General features: G+C 65.9%; 2 protein-coding genes across 12 annotated transcripts in view; one reads left to right on the top strand and one right to left on the bottom strand.

The window, feature by feature from the left end:
* Window positions 1-4,184: 4,184 nt before the first annotated feature.
* Window positions 4,185-5,036, top strand: LOC119564282 (transcription factor Sp5-like). The gene has a single exon (XM_037883668.2). The coding sequence runs from the start codon at window positions 4,188-4,190 to the stop codon at window positions 5,034-5,036; it is 849 nt and encodes a 282-aa protein (XP_037739596.1). The 5' UTR covers window positions 4,185-4,187.
* Window positions 5,037-7,546: 2,510 nt separating this feature from the next.
* ARHGEF25 (Rho guanine nucleotide exchange factor 25) overlaps window positions 7,547-24,044 on the bottom strand; it is a 32,000-nt gene continuing 15,502 nt past the window's right edge. For 3 of the 11 annotated variants that reach the window (XM_043532816.1, XM_037884159.2, XM_037884163.2), the window contains 13 exons: window positions 22,460-22,587; window positions 21,765-21,831; window positions 21,194-21,297; window positions 20,675-20,744; window positions 19,680-19,769; window positions 14,463-14,555; window positions 13,841-13,891; window positions 13,141-13,218; window positions 12,262-12,453; window positions 10,288-10,468; window positions 9,476-9,690; window positions 9,156-9,257; window positions 7,547-8,448 (listed from right to left, as the gene is read on the bottom strand). In XM_043532816.1, the coding sequence (XP_043388751.1) occupies window positions 8,359-8,448; window positions 9,156-9,257; window positions 9,476-9,690; window positions 10,288-10,468; window positions 12,262-12,453; window positions 13,141-13,218; window positions 13,841-13,891; window positions 14,463-14,555; window positions 19,680-19,769; window positions 20,675-20,744; window positions 21,194-21,297; window positions 21,765-21,831; window positions 22,460-22,587 (1,461 nt within the window). In that variant the 3' untranslated portion in view covers window positions 7,547-8,358. Of the gene's footprint in view, window positions 8,449-9,155; window positions 9,258-9,475; window positions 9,691-10,287; window positions 10,469-12,261; window positions 12,454-13,140; window positions 13,219-13,840; window positions 13,892-14,462; window positions 14,556-19,679; window positions 19,770-20,674; window positions 20,745-21,193; window positions 21,298-21,764; window positions 21,858-22,459; window positions 22,588-24,044 lie in introns of all 11 variants that reach the window. The other 8 variants (XM_043532817.1, XM_037884160.2, XM_043532819.1 and 5 more) reach the window with 6 other exon arrangements.

The following is a 24,044-nucleotide window of genomic DNA, read 5'->3' as shown; positions in this document are numbered from 1 at the left end:
AAAGAGGAGGCCAGCTGGCCAGTCTTGGCAAAGCGGAGCCTTGGCAGGCCTTGGAGAAAGGTGTGTGTGTTTGGGGGGGGGGGTATCGTCTGTCTGTCTGTCCAGCCATCCTGCTGTAATTCTGTCCATCTACCGGTCGGTCTCTCTCACTTTCCCGCAGGTGCCCATCACCAGGGTATCTGGGAGCAAATCCTAATTACATTACTGACTTCAAGGAGGTCTCTGACCATCCGCACCCCCCCAAGTCAGGCATGGGAGAGTTGATGCTTCATTCCCCCCTCCCTTTCCCCGGAGGGGGTGGTCTGTGCGGCGATCTCTGGGAGTCCTTTGTGACAAGAGAGGTGCGGTTCCAAGAGGTGGAGGGGCTTAACTCCCGAGAGAGAGTGAGCCCCCGAGAAGGGCTGTCTCACTGAAGGGGGTTCGCCCCAGGGACCATACAGGGCCAAGAGTGGGCATGATCGGTGAGTCAGTGACAGCCTTCCCTGGTGCAGAGCCCCTGGGGGAATCTCCCGCGTGTCCAAAACACCCGGCTCTGTTACCAGGAGTGTCTGAAGGCTGGATACGAAGTGAGCCAAGCAGCAGTGGGCCCCCAACGACCCGGTGGCCACCTGATCCTGGGGTGCCAAGCTGAGGGGGTTCCTGTGGGTCCCTCCCTGCATCTGTATGGCCACAAAGCAGGAAGGTGCAGGTTGGGGTGGCCACTAGACAGAGATAGGCAGGATGGCCCAGTGGTTAGAGCGAGGGGGGGCGTCCTGGGCCCTTAAACTGGGTGGAAGGCACTGGGCAGGGGGCGTCCTGGACCCACAAACTCCCTCCCCTATCCTAGATGCAGCCAGCTCTGGGGTGAGTCTCCAGGGCCAGGCCCTGCTGCTGGACTGCCATGTCACCCACCCAAGAGGAACCATTTGCTGCATCCCACGCGCTCATTCCCCTCCCCCCCGCCAACTCCCTAAAAACCCCACCTCGCGCTCTACCTTTCAAGAGATAAAACGAGCAGCCGGGGCTCTTCACACGAGCCCAATCGGCCCCTTTGCATCCATAACAAGCGGCCCAGCAGGGGAGCCCGGCGCTTAAAGGAGACCCAGCCAGACCCCTTTGAAATCCCTCCATCGAGTTGAATGATTGGTTCGCTCCCGGACTTCAAAGGCTGCCTCCGCTCCGCACTCCTGATTGGCTGAGGGGGCAGCCCCAAAAAAAACAAAAGTTTACGCGCAGGGGGAAAAGCCAAAAGATGCGGCCGGGGGAGAAGCGGCGGCTGGAGAAGGAGGGAGACGCCTGCGAGCCGCGGCGCGCCGCGCTCCATGGAGCAGCCCTGAGCCCCCGGCCGTGGCCAGCCTGGGCGCAGCGCGCACGGACCCCAGTTCCCGGACCCCAGCCCTGCTGCAGGTAAGGGGCTTCCCTTCCGGCCGGGAACTCAGGCGATCTGCCGGCTCCCCGCGCCAGCGGGCTGGGGATGGGCCAAGGGACCCCCGCCCCCTCCCCGGCGCCTTCCCAGCTGGAATGCTGCGTGCGCCCCGGAGAGCTGCGCCTTTCCTACCCAAGTCCTGCGCCCTGCCACGCAGCGGGGCGGGGAGGCGAACCCTGGGCTGGGGGGATGTAACAGCACTCCGGGGGCCCCGATCCTGAGCACGCCTTGCTGGGAGGCAGATCGCTGTCCGGAACCGAGAGGGGGGTGGGTTTTTTTGAGGGGGGGGGAGCAAAGAGAGGCGATTCCCATGGAAGATCCTCTCCTTGCGCTTAGCCTGGCACGGGACAGGAACAATCTTCTGACCCCGGCCCGCCCTCTGGATCCCTCCCACTCAGAGCTGAGCCCAGGGGAGGGCAGCTAACCCGCAGGCTTTGCCTCTGTGTTAGACCCACGCCCCTTGGGCTTCTTCCCCGGGTCCCCTGGGGCCGAGCGGGTCTGTCGCACCCAGAGACGGAGACACACATGGAGCCAGCCAGCCAGCCACACACCCTCTGCCGGGGCTTGGGGGGACAGGCAGCTACCTGCCAGCCCCAGGTGCTGGGCCATGACTGGGCTGCCCAGTCCTAGGGCAGCTGCCTGCCTAGAAAAGTTCATTCTTCCAGAGGGGCTGGTGGGAAGCCCCGGCCCCCTGGAGCCCCAGGGACCAGAACCCGCAAGCGGCTGATGTTACCCAGCTGGGACTTGGGCTCAAGGCTGTGACCCCAGTTGCACAGGCCCAGAGGCCGCTGGGACAGGCAGACTGCTCACCAGCTGTCCGGGGTGCGCCACGTCCCCTGACCCCCAGGCTGCCATTCCCAGTTCGAGCACCCACAATCCTCTAGCCTGTGACTGTCAGAGGGAGCTGAGCGGTGGGTCCTGCTCCCTCTCTGGTTAGGGTTGGGGGGTGTCACATTTTTAGACCCCCCCCCCCCAATCACAGGGCATGAGTCACTCTGCAAATCTGGAGCTGCCTCCTTAGCTCTCGCTGGGCTCCCGTGCGAGAGCCTTCTCCACTGCAGCCCCTGCCACCCGCCTCTCCCCAGGGCTCCGGTTCCCCTGGAACTTCAGCTGAGCCCCCCTTGTCCCATTTATAGCCCAGTAGGCTGGCTCGCCCCTCGCACGTGTGCATCAGGGTGAGTGCCCCCATGCCCAAACCACTGGTGACAGAGGACGCACAGGGAGGTCTCCACGTCTCCCTTGTGGTGCAGGGGCCACCTAGTGAAGAGCCCCCAACCTCTGGGCCAGACTCTGCTCCCAGATACCCGGGTGAAATCTGGAGTGAGTTCAGTGGGGACCCCAAAGCAGCACCCATGGGACCGGGCTGGGGCCTGGTGGGCGAGCCCTCCCATGGCACGGGACCGGGTGGCAAAGCAAAGTTCTCAAAACTCTAGAGAGAAACACTCCGGGATCTCCAAGGTAAAACACCTCCTGGTGGAAACAGCCTGTCAGACGGACAAGACCGGACCCTGCTGGGTATCCCGGACAGGGCAGTGGCAGGCTCAGTGTAACACCCTCCCCTGTGCAGATGGGCTGGGCAGGGGGACACTCATCGGGGCTTGGGTTAATAACCCAGCTTTGCAAACCCCTCAACTTTCTAGTCACCCCAGGGGCTGCTAGCGACACAGAGCGCCGCTTTGCTGGCATGACTTGGTTGGCATCTCTTAGGGCGCAGGCGTTGGGGGCTGGCACAGGGAGGGTATCATCGACTGGGATATATTCCCATCCTGAGGCTGATCAGCTTGGGGGGAGCCCCCCAGGGGCCTGACCTGCCCTGGGCAGGGCACACACAGCCGCTGGCATGGCTGCCAGGGGAGGGGGAGGAGTTTGCAGCTCCAGACCCCCAGCTCCCGCCCCAGAACTGTGCTTGGCTCCACTCGGGCAAAGTGCTGGGCCCCCTAGACTGGTCTGAGCTGTGCCCAGCGTTGCCCGGGGGTCGCCCAGGAACCACGCAGCCCCTTCCACATCCAGCCTCCTGCCCCCACCCGCTGCCTCTCCAGGCAGGAAGCTGGGAAGGGCAGGAGCCAGCTGGGGTTGGGGGTGGGTCAGCCCTGCTGCGGTGCCCCGGGACATTCGCATCAGAGGCTAATGAGCGGCTGGGGCTGTGGGGTGGGTTCTGTTCTGTGGGGCCGTGGGCACCCCCTGGAGGCAGGACTGGTGGAGCTGGGGAGGGGAGTGCCCCAGGGGGGTGATGCTGCAGCTTGCGGTGCGTGGCTGGGGGGTGTGATGCTGTGATGGGAAGGCGTGTGGGTGATGCTCTGGCAGAGGAGAGGGTTGCTGTGGCTGGGGGGGGCAGGTGATGCAGGGGCTGGGGGGGTGACGCTCTGGTGCAGGGGGTGGGAAGATGCTCAGGGTGGGGGCAGGTGACGCAGGGGCTGGGGGGTGATGCTCTGGTGCAGGGGAGGGAAGATGCTCAGGGTGGGGGGCAGGTGATGCAGGGGCTGGGGGGGTGACGCTCTGGTGCAGGGGGGGAAGATGCTCAGGGGGCAGGTGATGCAGGGGCTGGGGGGTGACGCTCTAGTGCAGGGGGGGGAAGATGCTCAGGGTGGGGGGGCAGGTGATGCAGGGGCTGGGGGGGGGACGATGCTGCAGGGCTGGTACTGGGTAGGGGGTTGTTCTCGCTGCCGGGTCCGGCCCCGCCTGACTCTGGCTCTCTCTGCCCCAGGACAGGACCCCCGTCTCCTCCCCCGAGCAAGCGGACTTCGCCCCGGCCGCCTCTGAGGCTGCGGGTGGACCCGCTGGGATGTTTCAACTCTGGAGCAACGAGGTGCCAGCCGGCTCTGGGCTGAGTGCCCCCGCCATGGCCTTCGGGCTGCCCAAGGCGCAGTACCCCGGGCACGGGGCCCCGGGCTCCCACGAGCTGCCCCTGACCCCACCAGCCGAGCACACCTACTCCTTCGAGCTGTCGCCCGTCAAGGTCCTGGCTCCCCAGGGGCCGCCCGGCTCCGCCTACCACTTCCCTGAGGCTCAGGACTTCCCCAGCTTCTTGCAGAGCTCCGGCGGCATGGCCCCCCGGCCCCTGGGCCCCGGGCCCCCCAGCGCCCCAGCTGCCGCCCCCCCGGGGGGCCAAGCCGAAGATGCCCCCTGGTGGAGCCTGCAGCAGCCCACCCCGAGCCACCTGCCCGCCTTCCACCTGAGCCGGCCCCTGATGCTGGGGCCACAGCCCCCGCTCCCGGCCCTGCTGGCCAGCTCCCCCAAGGGGCTGCTGGCCCCGGCCCGGCGCTGCCGGCGCTGCCGGTGCCCCAACTGCCAGGTGGGTGCCGAGGAGCCGGGCAGGAAGAAGCAGCACGTGTGCCACCTGCCGGGCTGCGGGAAGGTCTACGGGAAGACGTCCCACCTGAAGGCCCACCTGCGCTGGCACGCGGGCGAGCGCCCCTTCGTCTGCACCTGGCTGTACTGCGGGAAGAGCTTCACCCGCTCGGACGAGCTGCAGCGCCACCTGCGGACTCACACGGGCGAGAAGCGCTTCGGGTGCCAGGGCTGCGGGAAGCACTTCATGCGCAGCGACCACCTGGCCAAGCACGTCAAGACCCACCAGGGCAAGCGGCCCAAGGGCCGCGGGGCCCAGCTGGGCCCCGTCAAGCAGGAGTGAGGGGGCCGCGGCGGGGGCCGCGGGGAGGGGCGGCGCAGCTGCTATGGGGGACGGAGCCCTGCAGGGGGGAGGGAAACTGAGGCAGCGCTCGTGGGCACACATGCAAACACTCCACACTGTGCGCACACAATTCACACACCCCTGGAGACGCACGGCGGATGCACGAGGCAGCGCGGGTCCAAGCCGGGATTTTCCATCGGGCGGGAAAGGTCCCAAGTCCGGCCGCTGAGGCCAGCTGGGAATGTTTCGCCCCTAGGAATGTTCTGAAAGGGCCCAGGTGGCCCTGATCATGCGGCCCCAAAGCGCTGGGTTCCTCCAGGGTGGACCCTCGCATCCCCACAGGCCGGGTGGGTTTTCCCCAGGCAGCCCAGACACCCGGGGCACAGCCAGGGCCATCCCTCTCCACAGGGAACTTTGAGACAGTCGCCGTGAGATGCCTGGAGTTTGGCGTTTCGCGACCGAGAATGCCATCCTGGGAAAACTTTGGGTCGAAGAGACACCCCCAGCCCCAAGCACCCCAGACACCTGCAGAGATGCCCCCCCCCCAGAGCACCATGGACACCCACAGAGATGCCCCCCCCCCCGGAACACCCCAGCCACACATGGAGACGCTCCCCCAAAACACCCCAGACACCCTCGATGACCGCACCCCGGACACCCGCGGAGACGCCCCCCCCAGAGCACCCTGGACACCCATGCAGACACCCCTCCCAGACACCTGCAGAGACACCTCCCCCAGAGCACCCTGGACAGCCATGGAGACGCCCCCCCAGAGCTCCCTGGGCACCCGCGTTGACACCTCCCCCAGACACCCATGGAGATGCACCCCCAGACACCCGCGGAGACACCTCCCCCGGAGCACCCCGACACCCAAGGGGATGCCCCCCCCCACAGAGAACCCCAGTCATCCACAGAGACACCCCCCAGAGCACCTGGACACACCCGCGGAGACACCCCCAGGAGTCTCAAATTTCCACAGCCACTCCCGCTGGAAAAGCCAGTCATTGTGACCCAGGGGGCGGGGGTGTGGGGACCCCCTGCCCCCAGGCCTCCTCCCTCATGGTTCTGCACCAGGAATGATGGAGCGGCCAGTCCTGGGACTGCCGGCCCAGCTGGAGGCTCGGGGTGTGGGGGGGTTGGAGGTGGGTAGAACTAAACACACGGCACTGAGACCCCCTGTCCTGGGGGGGGCGGGGGGCTGATGCCTGGACCCCAGAGTGAACATGGGGGCAGCTGCCAAATCCCCCTTCCCCCGCTGGGGCCCGCGCAGTCACTGTGACATCACAGCGAGTGAGGTCACACACATGCTTCTGACATCAGCTTGGGAGGGGCCTCAGGGCCTGCGGGGGCGGGGCTGGCTCCAGGGGGCTGGGCTGCACCCCTGCCCCATGTACAGTGCTTGACACCCATTAAATGCCTGACACTGTCCCAGGCACTCTGGTTGGTCCAGTCTCTAGGGCCCCAGTGGGAGGGAGTGGGGGGGCGCCCCCCGACCTGGCTGAGATGGGGGTCACCGCCCAGAGAACGGGGGGCAGCCCTGGGGCACTGTGAGGCACCACCAGAATGCGGCCACCTCTGGGGAGGGGGGCAGCGCGGGTGAGGGGCTGACCCCACGTGATCCCCCCGCTCCCACCCCATCAGCGCCTTTGGGGGGACGGAGGGGTGCTGAGCCCACATGGGGGGGGAATGTCAGAGCAGACCCCCCCACACTTTGGGCCCACAGCAGGGAGGGCTGTTTCAGGGAGCAAAGTTGGGAGGGGGGAATCCAGGAATCCCGGGGGGGGGGCTCATTCCTGGGGAGCTGTGGAATCTGACTGGGCCAAGCCCCAGCAGGTGGGTAAACACCCCCCCATCCCCAGCAGGAGGGGGAGGGGGAGCTGGCCCTTTGATCTGTCTTAATGCCCCCCCGGGGCCATAAACAGGAAAGGAAAGCCCCCCACCCATGCCCCCATTCTCAACCCACAGCCTTCACCCCTTACTCCCAACCTGCAGCCCCCATCCCTAGCCCCCATTCGATGCATGGGCCCCCGTTTAGCCCCCGCCCCTCACTCCTGACCCACTGCCCCGCCCCAGCTCTGCCAACACCCCATACCCCCAACCTGCAGCCCCCCACTAGTCAACACCCTCCAAGCTAGCGGCTGTGAGCGCAGGATGAGCTGTGGGCACAGTCCCTGGGGCTCAGGGGGCCCCTCCTGCTGCGAAGCCGGGGGCCCACCCCACGGCCTTGCCTGGGGCACCCTGCTGCCCCCGACCCCTGGAGCTGGCCCTGACCCTGCCAGGGGTGTCAGCATGAGGCAGCGATGCCCCCATGCCCTGAGCCCTAGGGGGGCCCATGGCCCCTAGCCGCAGAGCCCATGCCCCAGAGAGGGACCTGCCCCACACGGGTGCGAGCCCAGCATGTGCTCTTGCTCCTACCGATGGCCGGCAGGGGGCTGCCCCCCAAGAGTGCAGAAGGTGCTGTCACCCCCTAAAGTGCCTGGGGGGCTCCAAGCTCAGCCAGTTTTTCCCCATTTGATAAACCAAAAACTTTATTATTAAACAAAATAATTCCCCTACTCCCAACCCGGGGCCCAGCAGCATGCATATACAGGGGCCTGCGGGCCCGGGGGTGAGACCCCTGGGGGGCGGGCCCAGGGGGCCCCACATTGCATTCCCTGGTCCAGAAAGGGGGCCTGATTCCCATGGGAAGAGGTGAAGCCTGGGAGAGAAGCCGCCTTTGGGCTGGGCAGCTGGACCAGGCCAGAGGGTCACTGGGGGCGGGGGTGGGGGATGTTGCAATCTCTGGAGCTAGAGATGGGGGGGGGGCAGAAGGGGGAGGGCCCTGACAGCCTGGGGCTGCTAAACGTCCCCAGGGAGTGTGGGGGGGGCATCTGGGAAACAACCCCCCCATAAAGCAGGGGCCGCAGCTGGGGGTCAGGGGGACGGGGTCGGGGTCTGGCTGGGTCCAACTCAGCTCCCAGGTGGGGGCAGAGGCCCCCTCCCCATCTGTCCAGAGCCCCATTTGCCCCCTCCCCAGCACCCCACTGCCCAGCCCCATGGCAGCTCCGTGCACTGAAGGGTCCTGGGTGGGGGAGGGGCAGACCCCCGTACCCCTTTCAGCTCGAGGGTCTTTGGCCAAAAGGCAGATGCTCAAGGTCACATCCATGGTCCCCGCCTGGCTGCCCCTTCTCCTGGGGTGGGGTGGGGGGCCAGCATGGGGTGCAGGGCCCCAGGTCTCCCCGGCTTCACTCCTGTCTCTGAGGGGGGGCCCAGCCGTTCCTCACAGGTCACTTCCTGGGCTGTGGGGGGGCAGCACCCTCCAGAGTCCCCAGAAGGGGGTGGGTCACAGCTCGTCCTCGTCGAGTTTGGCTAGCCGGGCGCTGGGGGAGTCGGAGCCCAGCTCGGGGGGCGGGCAGCCTGCCCCCCTCAGGGCCTGCCAGGGACAAACACAGCCAGAGTCAGCACCCCATCCCCAGCCAAACTGGCCCTGCCCCCCAGCACTCCCCTGCCCACCCCAATGCTGGGGAGCACTGGTCCCTGCTCCCCAGAACCCGCGGTTCCCCCCTAACACCACCGGGGCTGCGGTCGGGATTGGGGGCACTGGTAGAGTGGGGTGGGGGAGCCCAGAGCTGGGATAGCAGGGGGCTGCGGGCAGGGCCGCCCAGAGGATTCAGGGGGACTGGGGTCTTTGGCGGCAGTGGTCCTTCTGCTCTGGGTCTTCGGGGCACTTCGCCGGAGACATGGAGCAGAAGGTCCCCTGCCGCCGAATTGCCGCTGAAGACCTGGAGTGGAAGAAGTCTGACCCCCGAAGCCGAAAACTCTCGTGGGGGCCCCGAAAACTCTTGTGGGAGCCCCTGTGGGGCCCGGGGCAAATTGCCCCACTTGCACTCCCCAGGCAGCCCTGGCTGCGGGTCGATATTGGGGGCACTGGTAGAGCTGGGGGGGAGCCCAGGGCTGGGTAGCAGGGGGCTGCGGGTCAGGATTGGGGGGCACTGGCAGGGCCCAGGGGGACGATATTACAAAGCAGGAGCAGAAGAGACATTCCCCGGCGAGCCCCCCTTGCCCCAGCCCCCCCGACACCTGCTCCCTTCGCCCCAGCTCCAGCCACGCAGCCCTCATGGAGCTGTTCCCATCACTCACCCCAGAGGGGGGCTTGCCTGGCTGGGGGCCCCTGGGGAAGTCGAGGCAGACGTGGGCTGGGGAGGCCGTCCTGGGCATGGGGGAGCTCTGGCTGCGGACAGGCTGCAAGGGAAGGGCAAGGAGAAGTGGAACCAGGAGTCCTGGCTCAGGGAAGGGGCTTCCCCAGGGCTGGGCCCCCCTAGACCCTGACCTCAGTCCCTGCCCCCCACCCCCTTATCTCAGCTAGGGCCCCCCAGATTCCAACCTCAGTCCATGCCCCCCACCCCACACCTCAGCTGGGACTCCCAGGCCCCACCCCCACCCCCCAGTCCTCCCAGTACCTCAGCGGGCAGTGGGCGCGGGTGGCTGCTGGGCAGGAAGAGCGAGGGCAGGGAGCAGTTGTAGGGACGGAGGCCGGGCCCCATGTTCCTGTCCATGGAGGCAGAGGAGTGGGGCCGCAGGGGGCCGCTGCGTGGCGATGCCTGTGGGGCCCCCACCCAGCCCAGGCTGCGGGACTTGCTCTCCCGCCGCTGGTACTCGATGGGCGACTGCAGCGCTGGGGGGGGGGGGGGAACCACACGGGGCGTCACGTAAGACACGGGGGCTCACACAGCGCGCGGGCCCCACACGCCTGGGGCAAGGGAGGGTCCCACGTGCCGACACCCCCTGGGGGACGCTCCCCGCCCCGGCGCATTCTGGGACCCTCTCACCCTGCAGGGCCCTAGGGCAGGGCAGATAAGGGTGGGGAGGGGAGAAAGTGCAACCCGGGGAGGGGGCTAGGGCAGACCAAAGGGTGGAGCTGTGGGTGGGGCAGCAAAGGGGCGGGGAGGGGCCGGGGCAGCCCAGCGGCAGGGTGGGGAGCTTGGGCAGCCCTGGGAAGAAGTAGGGGCTAGGGCAGCCCTGGGGATGGGGGAGGCGCCAGGGCACTCCTGGGGAGAAGGGGGAGCTGGGGCAGCCCTGGGGAGGCCTGTGGGCGGGGCAGCCCAGGAGCTGGGGGGGGGGGGGGGAACTGGGGCAGCCCAGGGGAGAAGGGGGGGCCGGGGCAGCCGGGGGGAGAACTGTGGGCGGGGCAGCCCAGGGACTGTGGGGCGGGGGAGCTGGGGCAGCCCTGGGGAGAAGGGGGGGCCGGGGCAGCCGGGGGGGGGCCACCTACCGTTGAGGAAGTCACGCTGCGTCTCCAGGATGTGGCTGATGTCGGCTGCCCAGGCCCGGGCGATCTCAGGGGCCGCGGCCTGGAGCACGTAGCGGAGGCTGCTGCGGTCGGCCCCCCGCGACGTCAGGGCGAACTTGCAGGGGTCGTTCTCCACCCCCTCCTCCAGCCCCAGGCAGCTGACCTGCCGCAGGGAGCCGGGCCTGAGAGGGGAGCCAGCCCAGCCCCCCGCCACTGGCTGCCCCCTCCCCGCCAGGGACCGGGGGCCCACGGTGGAGCGGGCCGGAGAGGGCATAGCCGGGGGTGCTCAGTTCCCCTTGAGGGTACCCTGGCTCTGGCCCCAGTCCCCCTGGTGCAGAAGGGCGGGGAGCGACCCCCAGGCGTGGCTCCCAGGGCGGGGAGGGTGCAGTGGCAGGGAGCGACCCCCAGGCGTGGCTCCCAGGGCGGGGAGGGTGCAGTGGCAGGGAGCGACCCCCAGGCGTGGGCCGCAGGGTGGGGAGGGTGCAGTGGCAGGGAGCGACCCCCAGGCGTGGCTCCCAGGGCGGGGAGGGTGCAGCGGCAGGGAGCGACCCCCGGGCGTGGGCCACAGGGCGGGGAGGGTGCAGCGGCAGGGAGAGACCCCCAGGCGTGGCTCCCAGGGCGGGGAGGGTGCAGCGGCAGGGAGCGACCCCCGGGCGTGGGCCGCAGGGTGGGGAGGGTGCAGCGGCAGGGAGCGACCCCCAGGCGTGGGCCACAGGGCGGGGAGGGTGCAGCGGCAGGGAGCGACCCCCAGGCGTGGGCCACAGGGCGGGGAGGGTACAGTGGCAGGGAGCGACCCCCAGGCGTGGGTCACAGGGCGGGTACAGTGGCAGGGGGCTGCAGGGGCCACAGCACATGAGGTCCCAGCCCCTCACTTCCCCCTCCCTTTGGCAGCTGCCCCTGGGAAAGATGCCTGCGAACCCAGCTCTGCCCCCTTTGCTGTGTGTTTGGGGTGGGGGGGCAGGTCCTGGGTCCTGCCACGCGAGATGCCCCCAGGACTTGAGCTCTGGGCTGGGCACCAGCTTCCAGCCACCTGGGTCTCACCAAAGGGGGTAGGAAGCTCCTCTGAGAGGTGGGACTTGCCTGGGTGGGCGGAGCTTCCTGAGGTGAGGACGGGGTGAGGCCTGCTAGGGGCGGGGCTCCCAGGGGGGAGCTGGGCTTCTGGCATGGGCGGGGTCCGATAAAGGCGGGGCTCCCTAGTGGGGGTGTGGCCTGCCAGAGGCGGGGCTCTGTGGTGGGGACAGGGCCACCAGGGTGGAGCTGCATGGGTGGGGTGTGGCCTTCTAGACGTGGGGAAGGGGCCTGCCAGGGGCGGGGCTCCATGGGTGGGGGCGTGGCTCCATGGTGGGGGCGGGGCCCACCAGAGTGGGGCTCCGGGGGTGGGTGTGACCTGCTACGGGAGGGGACGGAGCCGGCCAGGGGCGGGGCTCCATGGGAGGGGGTGTGACCTGCTACAGGTAGGGGCGGGGCCTACCAGGGGCGGGGCTCCACGGGTGGGGGTGTGGTCTGCTAGAGGGGGAGTCCCCCTGGGTGACTTGCCAGAGGTGGGGCTCCATGGTGGGGGCAGGGCCCAGCAGGGTGGAGCTGCACGGGGGGGTGTGGCCTTCTAGGGGTGGGGGCGGGGCCTGCCAGTGGCAGAGCTCCATGGGAGGGGGTGTGACCTGCTATGGGGGGGCGGGGCCTACCAGGGGCGGAGCTCCATGGGAGGGGGTGTGACCTGCTACGGGGGGCGGGGCCTACCAGGGGCGGGGCTCCACAGGCGGGGGTGTGGTCTGCTAGAGGGGGAGTCCTCTTGGGTGGCTTGCCAGAGGCGGGGCTCCATGGTGGGGGCGGGGCCCAGCAGGGTGGAGCTGCACGGGGGGGTGTGGCCTTCTAGGGGTGGGGGCGGGGCCTGCCAGGGGCGGAGCTGCCTGGGTGGGGGCGGGGCCTGGCCGGGCGGGGCGGGGCTCCCGGCGGTACCTTGATGCTGCTCTTGAAGAGGTAGGCGGGCGTGGCGAAGGCCTTGCGCCGCTCCAGCGGCTCGCTGAGGATGACGAGCTGCTCGAAGAGGAAGACGCGTCGCTCCCGGCAGCGGGGCAGGAACCCGCCGTCCTGCTCCGTCACCCAGAAGGTGTCCTGCTGCAGCAGCTTGCCCTGTGCCGTCAGCTTGCCCTGGGGGGGCGGGAGGGAGGGGTCACGTGGGGGCCAAAAGCCCCCCCCTCCAGCCTCTCCAACTTCCTGTCACCCCCCCCGCGCCCCACCAACACCTGACCCACCCTGCCAGCGCCCCCCACCTGACCACACCCCAGCCCCCCATCAGCACCCACTCCACCTGGCCAGTCAGGGAACAGCCACGGCCCCACGGGACCCACTGGGGTGCTCAGGTTCAGATCCCAGCTCCAGGGGAGCCTTGTGGGAAATCGGTGCCCCCTGGTGGCCGCTTGGCGAACAGGCGAGGGGGCAGAACGCAGCTAAGGTCTGGCCCGGCACCCTGGAATATGGGCAAAGAGCCATGGAGCCCCCCTCAACACCCCACAGGGACATGGAGCCCCCCAACCTCCCACAGGGGACATGGACCCTGTAACTCCTCCACCTCCAGAGGGCACGGATCCTCTAACCCCCCCCCCAGTGGGCACAGACCCCCTAATTCCCCCCACAACCCCGGGTCCCAGAGTGCCCCTGGGGGGGCCATGGCAGGCTGACAGCAGAGCCACCTCCAACCCCCTGCGGCGGGAGCAGAGGCTGCCCCAGCACAGGGCCTATGCGTGGCGGGGAGACAGTTGTTTCCCCCCTCCCCCACCCCCGAGGGATCCCAATGCCCGGAGCTCAGAGGAGACCCCCCCCCACCCCGACTCCTACCTCGAAGCCCTGCAGCCGCCCCACGTTCATCATGTCGTTGCACCGCTTGGGCACGAAGCACATCACCTCCACGGCTTTCTGCGAGGCAAGGGGGAGTGAGAGCCAGGAGAGGCCCTGGGCCAGGCGGGGGGCAGCCAGGCGTCTCGCACCACCTGGGGTGGCAGGAGCTGCAGACGCTTGGGGCTACGAGTCGGGAGTGAGGGGCACTGGTGGAGTTGGGTGGGTTTTCCCCAGACTCGCACCCCCCCCCCCCACACACACACACTTCTCAGGTAATGACCCAGTTGTTTTCATTTTCCCAGTGGGAACTGAACCAACCCCAGGATGAACCCCCCTGGCAAACCCCCGGTCCCCACAGAGATGCTGCCCCCTGCCTCCCAGTCCCCATGGAGACGTGCTGCCCGTGCCCCCTCCGGTCCCCACGGAGATGCTGCCCCATGTCCCTTTGGTTCCCATGAAGACGCTGCCCATGCCCCATCCAGTCCCCATGGAGATGCTGCCCGTGACCCCCTGGTCTCCATGGAGACACTGCCCCATGGCCCCCCAGTTCCCAGGGAAATGTTGCCCAATCCCCCCTGATACTGCTACAGGGTTGGGATGGTGCATTTGCAGGGAGCAACCCCTAAGCCCAGTGGGGCCTTGCCCCGGGCAGAGGCTTGTGGGCCGGGTGCCCCCCACTCCTGGCTCTGTCCATCCCTACCTCGAGCTGCTCCGTGTCCATCCCGGCCTTGCTGTAGTACTTCAGGAAATCCTGGGACGCAAGAGAAAAGGGACTGGGGGATGGGGTTCGACTCCAGATCCTGGATGCGATGGGAAAGGGGGTGCCCTGACCCCACCAAGGGGTGGGCAACGGCCCCAATTAACCCCCAAGCAGATGGCGTCCCTCCTAACATGGGCAGAGGAAGAAGCAGATGTGCCAGGGCAGGACGCCAGGGCAGGGAGCCTGGTTCAGAGCCATCCTGTTCCACTTGGCTTGCAGGGCTGGGTTCCCAAGACACTGGGTTTGCTGCTTTTTACACTGAGCCTTCAGCAGAACCCAGAGGGGGTGTTTACGCTTCGGAGAACCCAGGGCTGGGCTAGCAGGGGGCTGTGGGTCGGGGTTCAGGGGCATCACAGAGACGTTGGGCTGGCTCTGGGGCGGAGCGTCCCCATCCCTGGGCAGCAGATTGTGGGCGGCTGGCTCTGGGGTGGAGCGTTCCCGGCCGAGGGCAGCCCAGCGTGGGCGGCTGGCTCTGGGCTGGAGCGTCCCCGTCCCTGGGCAGCCTGGGGTGGGCGGCTGGCTCTGGGGTGGAGCACCCCCGGCCCTGCCAGACCTTTCTCACCTTGAGCAGCAGCTGGTATTTCATGATCCTCTGCACTGGCTTAATCAGCAGGTCATTGAGCTGCAGCCTGTGGCCCAGCTCCTGCTTCAGCTCCTGGGGAAACAGAGGCAGCAAATCAGCCCTGTGGTGCCCCCACTGGCCTGGTGCTGCCCACCTCCAGGAGGGTTGGGAGGGGCCAGGCTGGGCAGCAGGGTGCGGGGCAGACGGGGCAAACTGGGGTTCTGGCTGGGGCAGTAAGTGGGGGTGGGGCAGACTGGGCAGGTTGGAGAAGACGGATGGGGTGAGCTGGGGTCCCAGCTGGGGGAGGGAGTGGGGATCGGATGTAGCAAGTTGGGGTCCTCACTGGGGGAGTGAGGTTGGGGGTGGCTTGGAAGGGGTGAGCCAGGACACCAAGAGGGGGGGTCAGACAGGGGGAACTGGGGGAGCAAGGGGGGGGTCAGATGGGGCAAGTTGCACAGGATGAGGGGAGGAGCGTGGGGCAGGTTGCAGAGGGCGAGGGAGGGGTGAGGGGGGTCCTGTGACGAAGCGGGACTGTTCTTAATGTTTCCTCTGAATATTGTGGCGGTGCCTCAGTTTCCCCTAGGCACTTCTTAAGTATCTAGGTGGTGCGATAAGGGTGTATGATCATTGCAGAGCCCTAGAGGACAGGTGTGTGCAGGGGTCTGGACACAGAGGATGGCCGACACCCTGTTTCCTGGCCACTGATGGCCTGGGCCCTTCCCCCCTGCAAGGTGAGAGCTGAAGAGTTGGAGAACAAAGGAATCCGGTGACCTCCTGGCCTGGGAAAGGGACAAAGCCCAGAGGAGCCGGGGCTGGAGGGAGTTTCAGTTTGGGGCTGGCTGGGACATGGAGTGAAGTGCAGACGTGGTTGTCTGGCTCACTGCCCCCCAAAATGGACCCAGCTGAGGGGTCCTGTTCTCTGTACCTACAAGCTCTGTGTTAGACCATGTTCCTGTCGTCTAATAAACCTCTGTTTTACTGGCTGGCTGAGAGTCCCGTCTGACTGCGGAGTTGTGGGGCAGGACCCTCTGGCTTCCCCAGGACCCCGCCTGGGCGGACTCACTGTGGGAAGCGCACGGAGGGGCAGAGGATGCTGAATGCTCCAAGGTCAGACCCAGGAAGGTGGGAGCTGTGTGAGCTGTGTGTCCTGAAGACAGGCTGCTCACAGAAAGGCGACTGCCCCAGAGTCCTGCCTGGCTTCGTAGGGAGCAGTTCCAGAGCATCACCCAGGGACTCCGTGACAACTGGTGGCAGCGGTGGGATGTACTGCACCCCATGGATGCCTCTTCCTGCAGTAAGTGACTGGGGAGCAGTAAAAAGAAGGGGATTGACGAGGACCAGGCGTGCTGAAGGCTCAGAGAAGAGCGGTTTCAGGGGGCGGTTAACCCCTGGGAGTGTGTGACCAGCGAGTAGGACTGTGCAGTAATGCGGTCCCCCTGGGGACTGCAGGGAGCAGTCTCAGGGGCTGAGGAGCCTGCGGCTTGGCCCTGGGAGAGAGAAGGACTTTTGCAGTAACAGGGTTCCCCTGGGGATTGCAGCGAGCAGTCCCACGGGGGAGGAGTCTGCAGCTGGACCCTGGCAAAGAGGTGGTGACCTCGAGAAAGGCTGACACACTAGGGGTTCTCCCTGGAGACCGTGGGGAGCTGAGAGCACACAGGCCTGTGAGTCCACAGCAACTTGCGAAGAGCAGAGTGATGGCCTGTCCCCGTCTCCTGAAGAAGGACATTGTAACCCTGCGCAGAAAGAGAGCGTTGAGCATTGGAAAGTTCACCAAAGCACAGTTCATCGTGCAGCTGGAGGAGGATGACCGCTCTAAGGAGCAGATTCCTGACCCCAACTGGGGCTGTAGCAGGATCTGGGAGCAGCTGGAGTGGGAGCCAGGCACCCCTAAGACTCCTGTCCCCGACCAGATGGGGGTCTTCACGATCGGGTTCCCCACTGGGGGATCGGAGACAGACGGGATTGGAGCTGAGTCCGAGAGAGAAAGAGGACCGGGAGAGACAGCGAGAGCCCGAGAAAGAGCTGCAGAAGCAGCAGCAGCACGAGCTGGCGGTGGTGGAGCGGAGAGGCATAGGGGACCCCCCAAGGGTGAGTGGGGATAGACCCCGGGGGGCCAGTTCCGCAGGGAACCTCGAGACTAAATTGCTGCCCTGGTTAAGGAGGAGGGGATGTGGATGCCCACCTCACTGCCTTTGAGCAGGCTGGCGATTTGAACCAGGGGGACCCTGCGGAAAAGCCCCGGTGTCTAGCTCCCTTGCTGGGTCCCAAGGCCATAGGCTCCGTCAGCCAGATGGGTGGGGAGGTGGACAGGTTCCCACTCCTGACCCCAACCTATATGTCCGTGTGGAGTTTCCTGGGGCCAGGCCCCTCGGACCCCCAGTGGGAGCGGAAGGTGATGGTCAATGGGGAGACATTCCTGGGATGGCGAGATCCTGGGACAGAGAGAACTGTTGTCAGGCCCTGGGTGGTGCAGCCTCAGATGCTGAGGGGCTGTGTGAGCTGGGTGAGGGTCCCAGGGATGAAGCCCCTCACCCTGCCTATGGCCAAGATCCCTGTGCAGACCCAGGAGGGGTGGGGCTGGCTGGTCATTGGGGTTCTCCAGGATACCAGCTGCGAGACCCTGTTGGGGGGTGACTGTGTCTCTTTGGGACAGGATCCAGGCCTTGCTCCTGTAATGGCCAAGGTTTTGAATTTGAATCAAGGGAACCAATCGGCGGAGCGGGAAATGGTCAGTGAAAATGCAGATGACCTGGCTGGCAGCAGGGAGGAGCTGCTAGGCTCAGGATACCTGCCTGCCTGTAAGCAGACCCCTGGGGCTGGGTGGAACAGAGAGATGCTCCCCGCCCCCTTGCACACCGGAGAGGGGGCTCAGGGGGCTCACGCTGGCTCTGATGCAGTGAGGAAAGCAGCGAGCTCGCGGCCTACCCCCACTGGGACAGCAAGGGCAGCGCTGAGCACAGTGGGAGCTGAGACCCCAGCTGAGTGGGGGGAGACACAGGCAGGGCAGGGGATCTGTTGGGAGTGGCAAGGTGCTTGGTAAGAAAAGTTTGGATGAGTCTAGGCAGCCTTGTGAGCTGATGACTTTGTCTAGTCAGCAGGGTGGGAAGGCGAGGAGGGTGGAAGATGAGTGTCCCTGGACCTTACCTGTTAAGCTGGGTGGAGAATTGGGACAGTGAAGGAAACGTGCCTGTGTCTGTCAGGGTATTGACTTGCCTATGGAGGGAGCTACCCCAGTCTCCAAGCAGTTGTCTGTGAACAGCCTTGTGTGCTGGGACAAGGGGAATGAGATCCCAAGCTGTGTGTCTGGGAAAGGAGAATGTGTCTCCGGCTCTTAAAGGGGCCTTTCAGCCTGTGATGGTTGAGGGTAGTGCAGTTGTCTCAGAGTTGGTTCTGGATTCAGCTAAAGCCCAGGAAGGGAAGGGTCCTAAGTTTGTGTCTGCTCGGGAGAATGGCCCTGTAACTAGGTTGCATCCAGTTAGTGTCTATGTAAAATCCCAGAGACCAGACAATTGTGGTGCTTGTATTTTGCCTGTTGCTAGTGTGTGGCAAAGGGAAGGAGAAGGCTTCTGACCTTTTATCTAGGAAGTCTGTAAGTTTGCCTGAAAGGGGATTGTGTAGGAATCCGCCGGATGGGCCAGAGGTAATTCTGGATGTAAGGGAGACCCAGAAAGAGTCTGTTGTTGCTCAGGAAAGTGTTCCTCTAGAGCAAGCCCTAGGTGAAGAGGGTAAGAGCAGAATTTCTGTGAGGGGTGAATTGTTGCATAGAAAAGCCCTAGGGAAAGGAATCCTCATGGAGTCTTTGCAAGCAGTTTACTGCCACTGAAGGGTGTGACAGTGATTTAATCAAGAAAGTTTCAGTTCCTAACAGCCAGAAATTTTCTGTTCTGAATGGATCCACTGACTTTCCTGTTGAAGGATCCAGTGTGGATAGCTTTGAGAAGGTCTCAGATGAAGTGAAAGCTGTTAAGAAAGTTAAACAGTCCTCTAACCAAGTGGCTGTGTTTGGCCAGCTTGTTGGGGAGACAAGGTTGTGGAGAAAGGGATGTCTCCATGCTAGTTCTGTCAGTGAACAGTATGTGGCCCAGGTCAAGATGGGGGCTCTTAACCAAGAGAGCCCGAATTGCAGCCCTCCAGACTGGAGCGCTGGGAGAAGACCCGATCCCAGTTTGACCCCCGGGGGTTTTGGGGTGGCAAAAGGGCATGGCCCAAATAAACCTTCCCATATGCGGCATGCGAGTGCTATCGACCACCCCCGACCTAAGGGAGGGCGTGAAACTGGAAGGGTGTAAAACTGGAAGGGCCTGGTGTAACTCCCACCAAGCAATGGGAGAGATGCTGGGGCATCCATGGGAATGTTGGTGGCTTCGAACTTCCCCAGGTCACCGCCTAAAGTGACCCCGCTCAGTTCGGTCTTGAAGGGGGGAGAGATGTGTGTGACGAAGCGGGACTGTTCTTAATGTTTCCTCTGAATAGTGTGGGGTGCCTCAGTTTCCCCTATGCAGTTCTTAAGTATCTAGGTGGTGGGGTAAGGGTGTATGATCATTGCAGAGCCCTAGAGGGCAGGTGTGTGCAGGGGTCTGGACACAGACAAAGGCCGACACCCTGTTTCCTGGCAACTGATGGCCTGGGCCCTTCCCCCCTGCAAGGTGAGAGCTAAAGGATTGGAGAACAAAGGAATCCGGTGACCTCCTGGCCCAAGAAAGGAACAAAGCCCAGGGGAGGAGAGGCTGGAGGGAGTTTCAGTTTGGGGCTGGCTGGGACATGGAGTGAAGTGCAGACGTGGTTGTCTGGCTCACTGCCCCCCAAAATGGACCCAGCTGAGGGGTCCTGTTCTCTGCACCTGCAAGCTCTGGTTTAGACCATGTTCCTGCCGTCTAATAAACCTTCTGTTTTACTGGCTGGCTGAGAGTCACATCTGACTGTGAAGTTGGGGGGCAGGACCCTCTGGCCCCCCCCCAGACCCCGCCTGGGCAGACTCACTGTGGGAAGCGCACGGAGGGGCAGAGGAGGCTGAATGCTCCGAGGTCAGACCCAGGAAGGTGGAGCCGGGTGAGCTGTGTGTCCTGCAGACAGGCTGCTCAGAGAGGAGACTTCCCCAGAGTCCTGCCTGGCTTTGTGGGGAGCCGTCCCCGTGACAGGTTTAATGGGGGTAACCAGCATCCCAGCTGTGGGGGGCGGTCATAGAGGGGCCAGATGAGGAAGCCAGGGTCCCCTCACCTCAAAATAGGAGTCGATGTACTCAGAGACAATGTGCTCCGATTTGGGTTTGTTCTGGCAGTAAACGACGTACATGTGCAAACGGCGCTCCTGGAAGGGAACGGGGAGCAGGTGACAACGGTCCCAGGCACACGCCTGCACATGCCAGAACATGCCCCACAGCATGAGCACACACTCCAACACGTGCCAGCCCATGCGACCACATGCTACGTCACGCTAATAGACGCTGGAACATGCTCCTGCGTCTGTCCCCGCACGGGGGGTGGCTGATGCCCGCTGCGACCTGCGGCAGCCCCCAGTGGAGCCAGTATGCCCGGCAGTTATGTGCCCACAGGAGAGGTGGCAGGGCCCCTGAAGAATCATATGGCAGTCAGCCCCACGGCGTGCGGCCCTCGTGATGTGGGGCAGGAGGCGGGGGAGGGGCAGCATAGATCAGGGGCGGTGCCCTCTTGGTGTGACAGGGCTGGACCTGGGCCCCATGGCACGGCAAGGTGGAGCGATGGCGTGATAGGGCAGGGCCTCCGGGGCATGATGAGGTGGGGTCCTCGTGGCATGGTGGGACCTGGGGGCAGGGCCCTGGCAGCATGATGGGTTGAGACCTGGAGGGGGGGGGGCATGCCAGGGTGGGGCTGGGGGGCTGGACCTGGTGGCAGGGTAGGGGTGGGGCCTGGGGCAGGGTGGGGCTGGGGTGGGGCCAGGTGGGGCGGGGCCTGGTGGCAGGATGGGGCTGATGGTGGGGCTGGGGCTGGGGGCATGGCCGGGGCTGGGGCTGGGGCAGGGCAGGGGGCGGGGCCTGGGGGCAAGGCAGTGCCAGGGGCCCGGTGGGCTGGTGAGGCAGGGCTGGGAATGGGGTGAAGTGGGGCGGGGCTGGGGCAGGGCCTGGTGGGCTGGAGGCGGGGCGGGGCGGGGCTGGAGGCAGGGCAGGGCTGGGGGGCAGGGCAGTGCCAGGGGCAGGCTGGCAGGGCAGGGAACATGCAGCGACGCCCGGGACTCACGTGCTTTACAAAGAGCTGCGCCAGCAGGTCCGGGTTGTGCAGACATTTCTCCAGCTCTTTGAGGAAGTAACTGGGGGGTGGGGGGCAGAGAGGGCTGAGAATCATGGGGCAGACCCCCCCTGACCCTCTGTCCCCCCAGCCCCTCAGGCAGCTGGGTGTGCCCGGGGCCCAGCGGGCATGCGGGCACCACAAGGGGCCACGTCTGGGAGAGGGCAGAGCAGGGCACCGGATGGCTGGAAGCAGGGGACTCGCCTGGTGCCCGCAGACGTCTCCCTGATCCTTCCAGAGTCCGGGCACCCCTCTGCAGTGGGCGGAAGGGGGGGGGTCGCTGCAGAGATCTCTTGGGGGTGCATCTGTGTGCCACCCCCAGCCTATACGTGGGCGTGGGGAGGCAGCCAGCCTGGCCCTGGCAGCACAGGGAGACCCAGCCCCTGGGACACAGCGCGGGCGGGGGGGTGTCTCTGTGACCCACGTGGGGGGCAGGGGGTTGGGGGGGAAGCGTCCCATCCCCTGACTCACTCCTTGTGCCAGTCGTAGATCTGATGGATGTTCCCAAAGATGATCTTGTCCTTGCCCTCCATGTCCTCGGGCACGCCCCGGGCACGCATGGTCGCCATGTAGCCCTGGGGGCAGGAGGGGCGGATTAGCGGGGAGCTGCCGCTGGGGGTACATGGGGTGGGGGTGGGGCTCTGCTGCTGCCCAGTCTGCGGGGGAGGGGTAGGGCTCCTGGTGTGGGGGGGATGGAGCCCCCGGTGGGAGGTGCTGGGCCAAGGGAGAGGCTTCTGCTCACCCCAGGGAGGGGCCATGTTCCTGGGGCAGAGCTCTGGGGCTGAGGGAGGGCTCTGGGGGGAGGCACTAGGCTTGGGGGGTTACCCAGCGGGGGTCTAGGACTGGGCCTGCTGCTGGGCAGCCCTGGGGCTGTGGGGGGCTTCCCGGGGAGGGGGGCCCTAGGGCTGGTGTCTGTCCGGAGAGGGGGCCCTGGGGTGGGGGTGCTGCCCAGGAAGGGGGGCCCTAGGCTGGTGACTGTATGGGGAGGGGAACCCAGGGTCTGGGGGCTGTCCAGGGAGGGAGACTCTGGGGGGGTTCACACCTCCACTATCTGGCCCAGGTCCTCCACGTACATCTTCTCCGTCTCCACGAGCTCCGTGAGGACGAACCTGCCCACGGGAGGGAACGGCCACGTCTGAAAGCGGGGAGGGGACACGGCCCCTTGTGAGACACCCCCCTCCATCCTCCCCGTCCCACCCTCGGCTGCCAGGGGGGAGACGCCCCGGCCCCCTCCCAGCTCAAGCCCAGAGCGATGCCGGGAAGGGACCTAGAGTCGAGGTCACTCCCAGCCCTGGGATCCATTCCTAGCAAACCCCTGCAGTGCTGGGGACTCAGCCTCTTCTCCAAGCACCCCAGGACCCCCCAGGCCTGCCACTGGCACCCACAGCCCTGCCCCTGCCCGCTGGCACCCCCAGCCAAACCCTGTTCCTACCCCCTGGCACCTCCCAGCCAGGAACCTTGTCCCTACCCCCTGGTACCTGCACCCAGGAACCCCCATCCATGCCCCCCTGGTACCTCTACCCAGAAACCCCCATTCATACCCCCTGGCACCTCCCAGCCAGGAACCCCCATCCCGGACCCCGGGCACCTCCCAGCCAGGAACCCGCATCCATACCCACTGGCACCTCCCAGCCAGGAACCCCCATCCCAGATCCCCTGGCATCTCCACCCAGGAACCCCCATCCCGGACCCCTGGCGCCCTCAGCCCTGTCCCACGGGTGCAGCGGCTCCACTTACATACTCTTTTCTAAGGCACTCTTTCTCTGCTCCTCACTCGTTATCTCTTCCGGGGGGTGCCCGGGGACCTCTTCAGGGTGGGCCGGGCCTTGGGGGTCACTGGGGACATGAAGGGGGCTGGGGCCCTGCTGGGAGGAGGGGAGACACAGTTAGGGGACACGGAGCAACCCTGCCCATTCCCACCTGGGCATCGGCAACCGGCCTCGAGGCTGCTGGGCAGAGAGCCCTGGGAGACCCTGCCAGGTGGGGGGCGCAGGGGCCCGTGGGGAGCTGGGCCAGGGGTCCGGCACCTCAAGTCTGTGTGTCAGGGGCAGAGCTCCCCCCTCAACAGATGAGTTGGTGACTGCCCTGGAAGGGGCCCTCAGTGGGGCACGGAAAGCTCTGACCACCTGCCCCCAGCACCGCAGCCATGGAGCGCCTCCTGAGTCACTTCCCCCGAGAGCCAGGACGGGGCGGGAGGCACCTCCCTTTCTAATGCGTGCGCACAGGGGTGTGCACGGGGTGGGGGGGGCATTTCTGCGTGGGTATGAGGTGTGTGCGAAGTGTGTCTGCATGTGCATGGGGTGTACGTGGGGTGTGTGTCAAGGGGTGTGCATGGGTGTATCTGTAGGTACAATTAGGTGTGCATGGGATGTGTCTGAGTGTGCATGGGGTGTGTCTGCCTGTGCACGGGGTGTGCTTGGGGCGTTTCTGGGTGTGTATGGGATGTGCATGGGGTGTTGTGTGTGTGCATAGGGCATGTCTGCATGTGCACGGGGTGTGCATGGTGTGTGTCTGCGTGTGCATGGGGTGTGGGGGGGTGTCTGCATGTGCAAAGGGGTGTGCATGGGGTGTGTCTGTGTGTGCACGGGTGAGTGTGCAGGGTGTGTCTGCGTGCACAATGAGGTGTGCATGGGGCGTGTTTGCGTGTGCACGGGGTGTACATGGGGAGTGTCTGCGTGTGCAATGGGGTGTGTGGGGTGTCTGCGTGTGCACAGGTGTGCGCAGGCTGTGTCTGCGTGTGCACGGGGTGTCTGTTGCCAAGGGGACTCCTCTGCTGTGGGGGGCCATGGGATTGGGATCTCAGGGAACCCAAATGGCCAGAGATGCAGTTTCCATTGTAACTGCAGGCCCTGCAAGGGATGCTCTGGGAACCGAGACCCCACAGATTGGGGGCCGGGGCACAGTCATGGGGTGGGGGGGAGGGGATGTCAGCAGACCCACCTCGGGCATCGTGCCCCCAGGAGCATCCCAGAGCCCCCAGTCCCTGCTCCTGCCCCCCAGCCCCAGGCAGACCCCGCTAGCTGGGGAGGGTCCCGTGTGCAGTAGTGGGGAAGTCCTGCCGGGTCCAAGCCAGCCTGGCAGCACCCTGGGCAGGATCGGGCCCTGCGAGGGTTAAATCCCCACGGACCGGGACTCCTGGGAGTCAATCCCCCAAGGACACCCCCCCCCCGGAGTCAATCCCCACAGCGAACCCCCCCAGTGGCTGGGCTGGGCTCTGCTTCTCTGTGCCCCAACTCCCAGCAGCGCTTGGTACCAGTGGGGCAGGATCTGGGGCGGGGGGGGCATCTAGCCCCAACATGGCACCTGAGCAGAGCCTGGGAAG

This window comes from Chelonia mydas, chromosome 20, assembly GCF_015237465.2.
Source record: "Chelonia mydas isolate rCheMyd1 chromosome 20, rCheMyd1.pri.v2, whole genome shotgun sequence".
Classification (NCBI taxonomy): domain Eukaryota; kingdom Metazoa; phylum Chordata; order Testudines; family Cheloniidae; genus Chelonia; species Chelonia mydas.
The sequence above is the reverse complement of the archived record's forward strand: the minus strand, read 5'-3'. Positions and strand labels throughout refer to the sequence as shown.

Bases quoted from the DNA above. Each gene is read 5' to 3' on its own strand.
- LOC119564282 (XM_037883668.2), top strand. From the start codon at position 4,188: ATGTTTCAACTCTGGAGCAACGAGGTGCCAGCCGGCTCTGGGCTGAGT.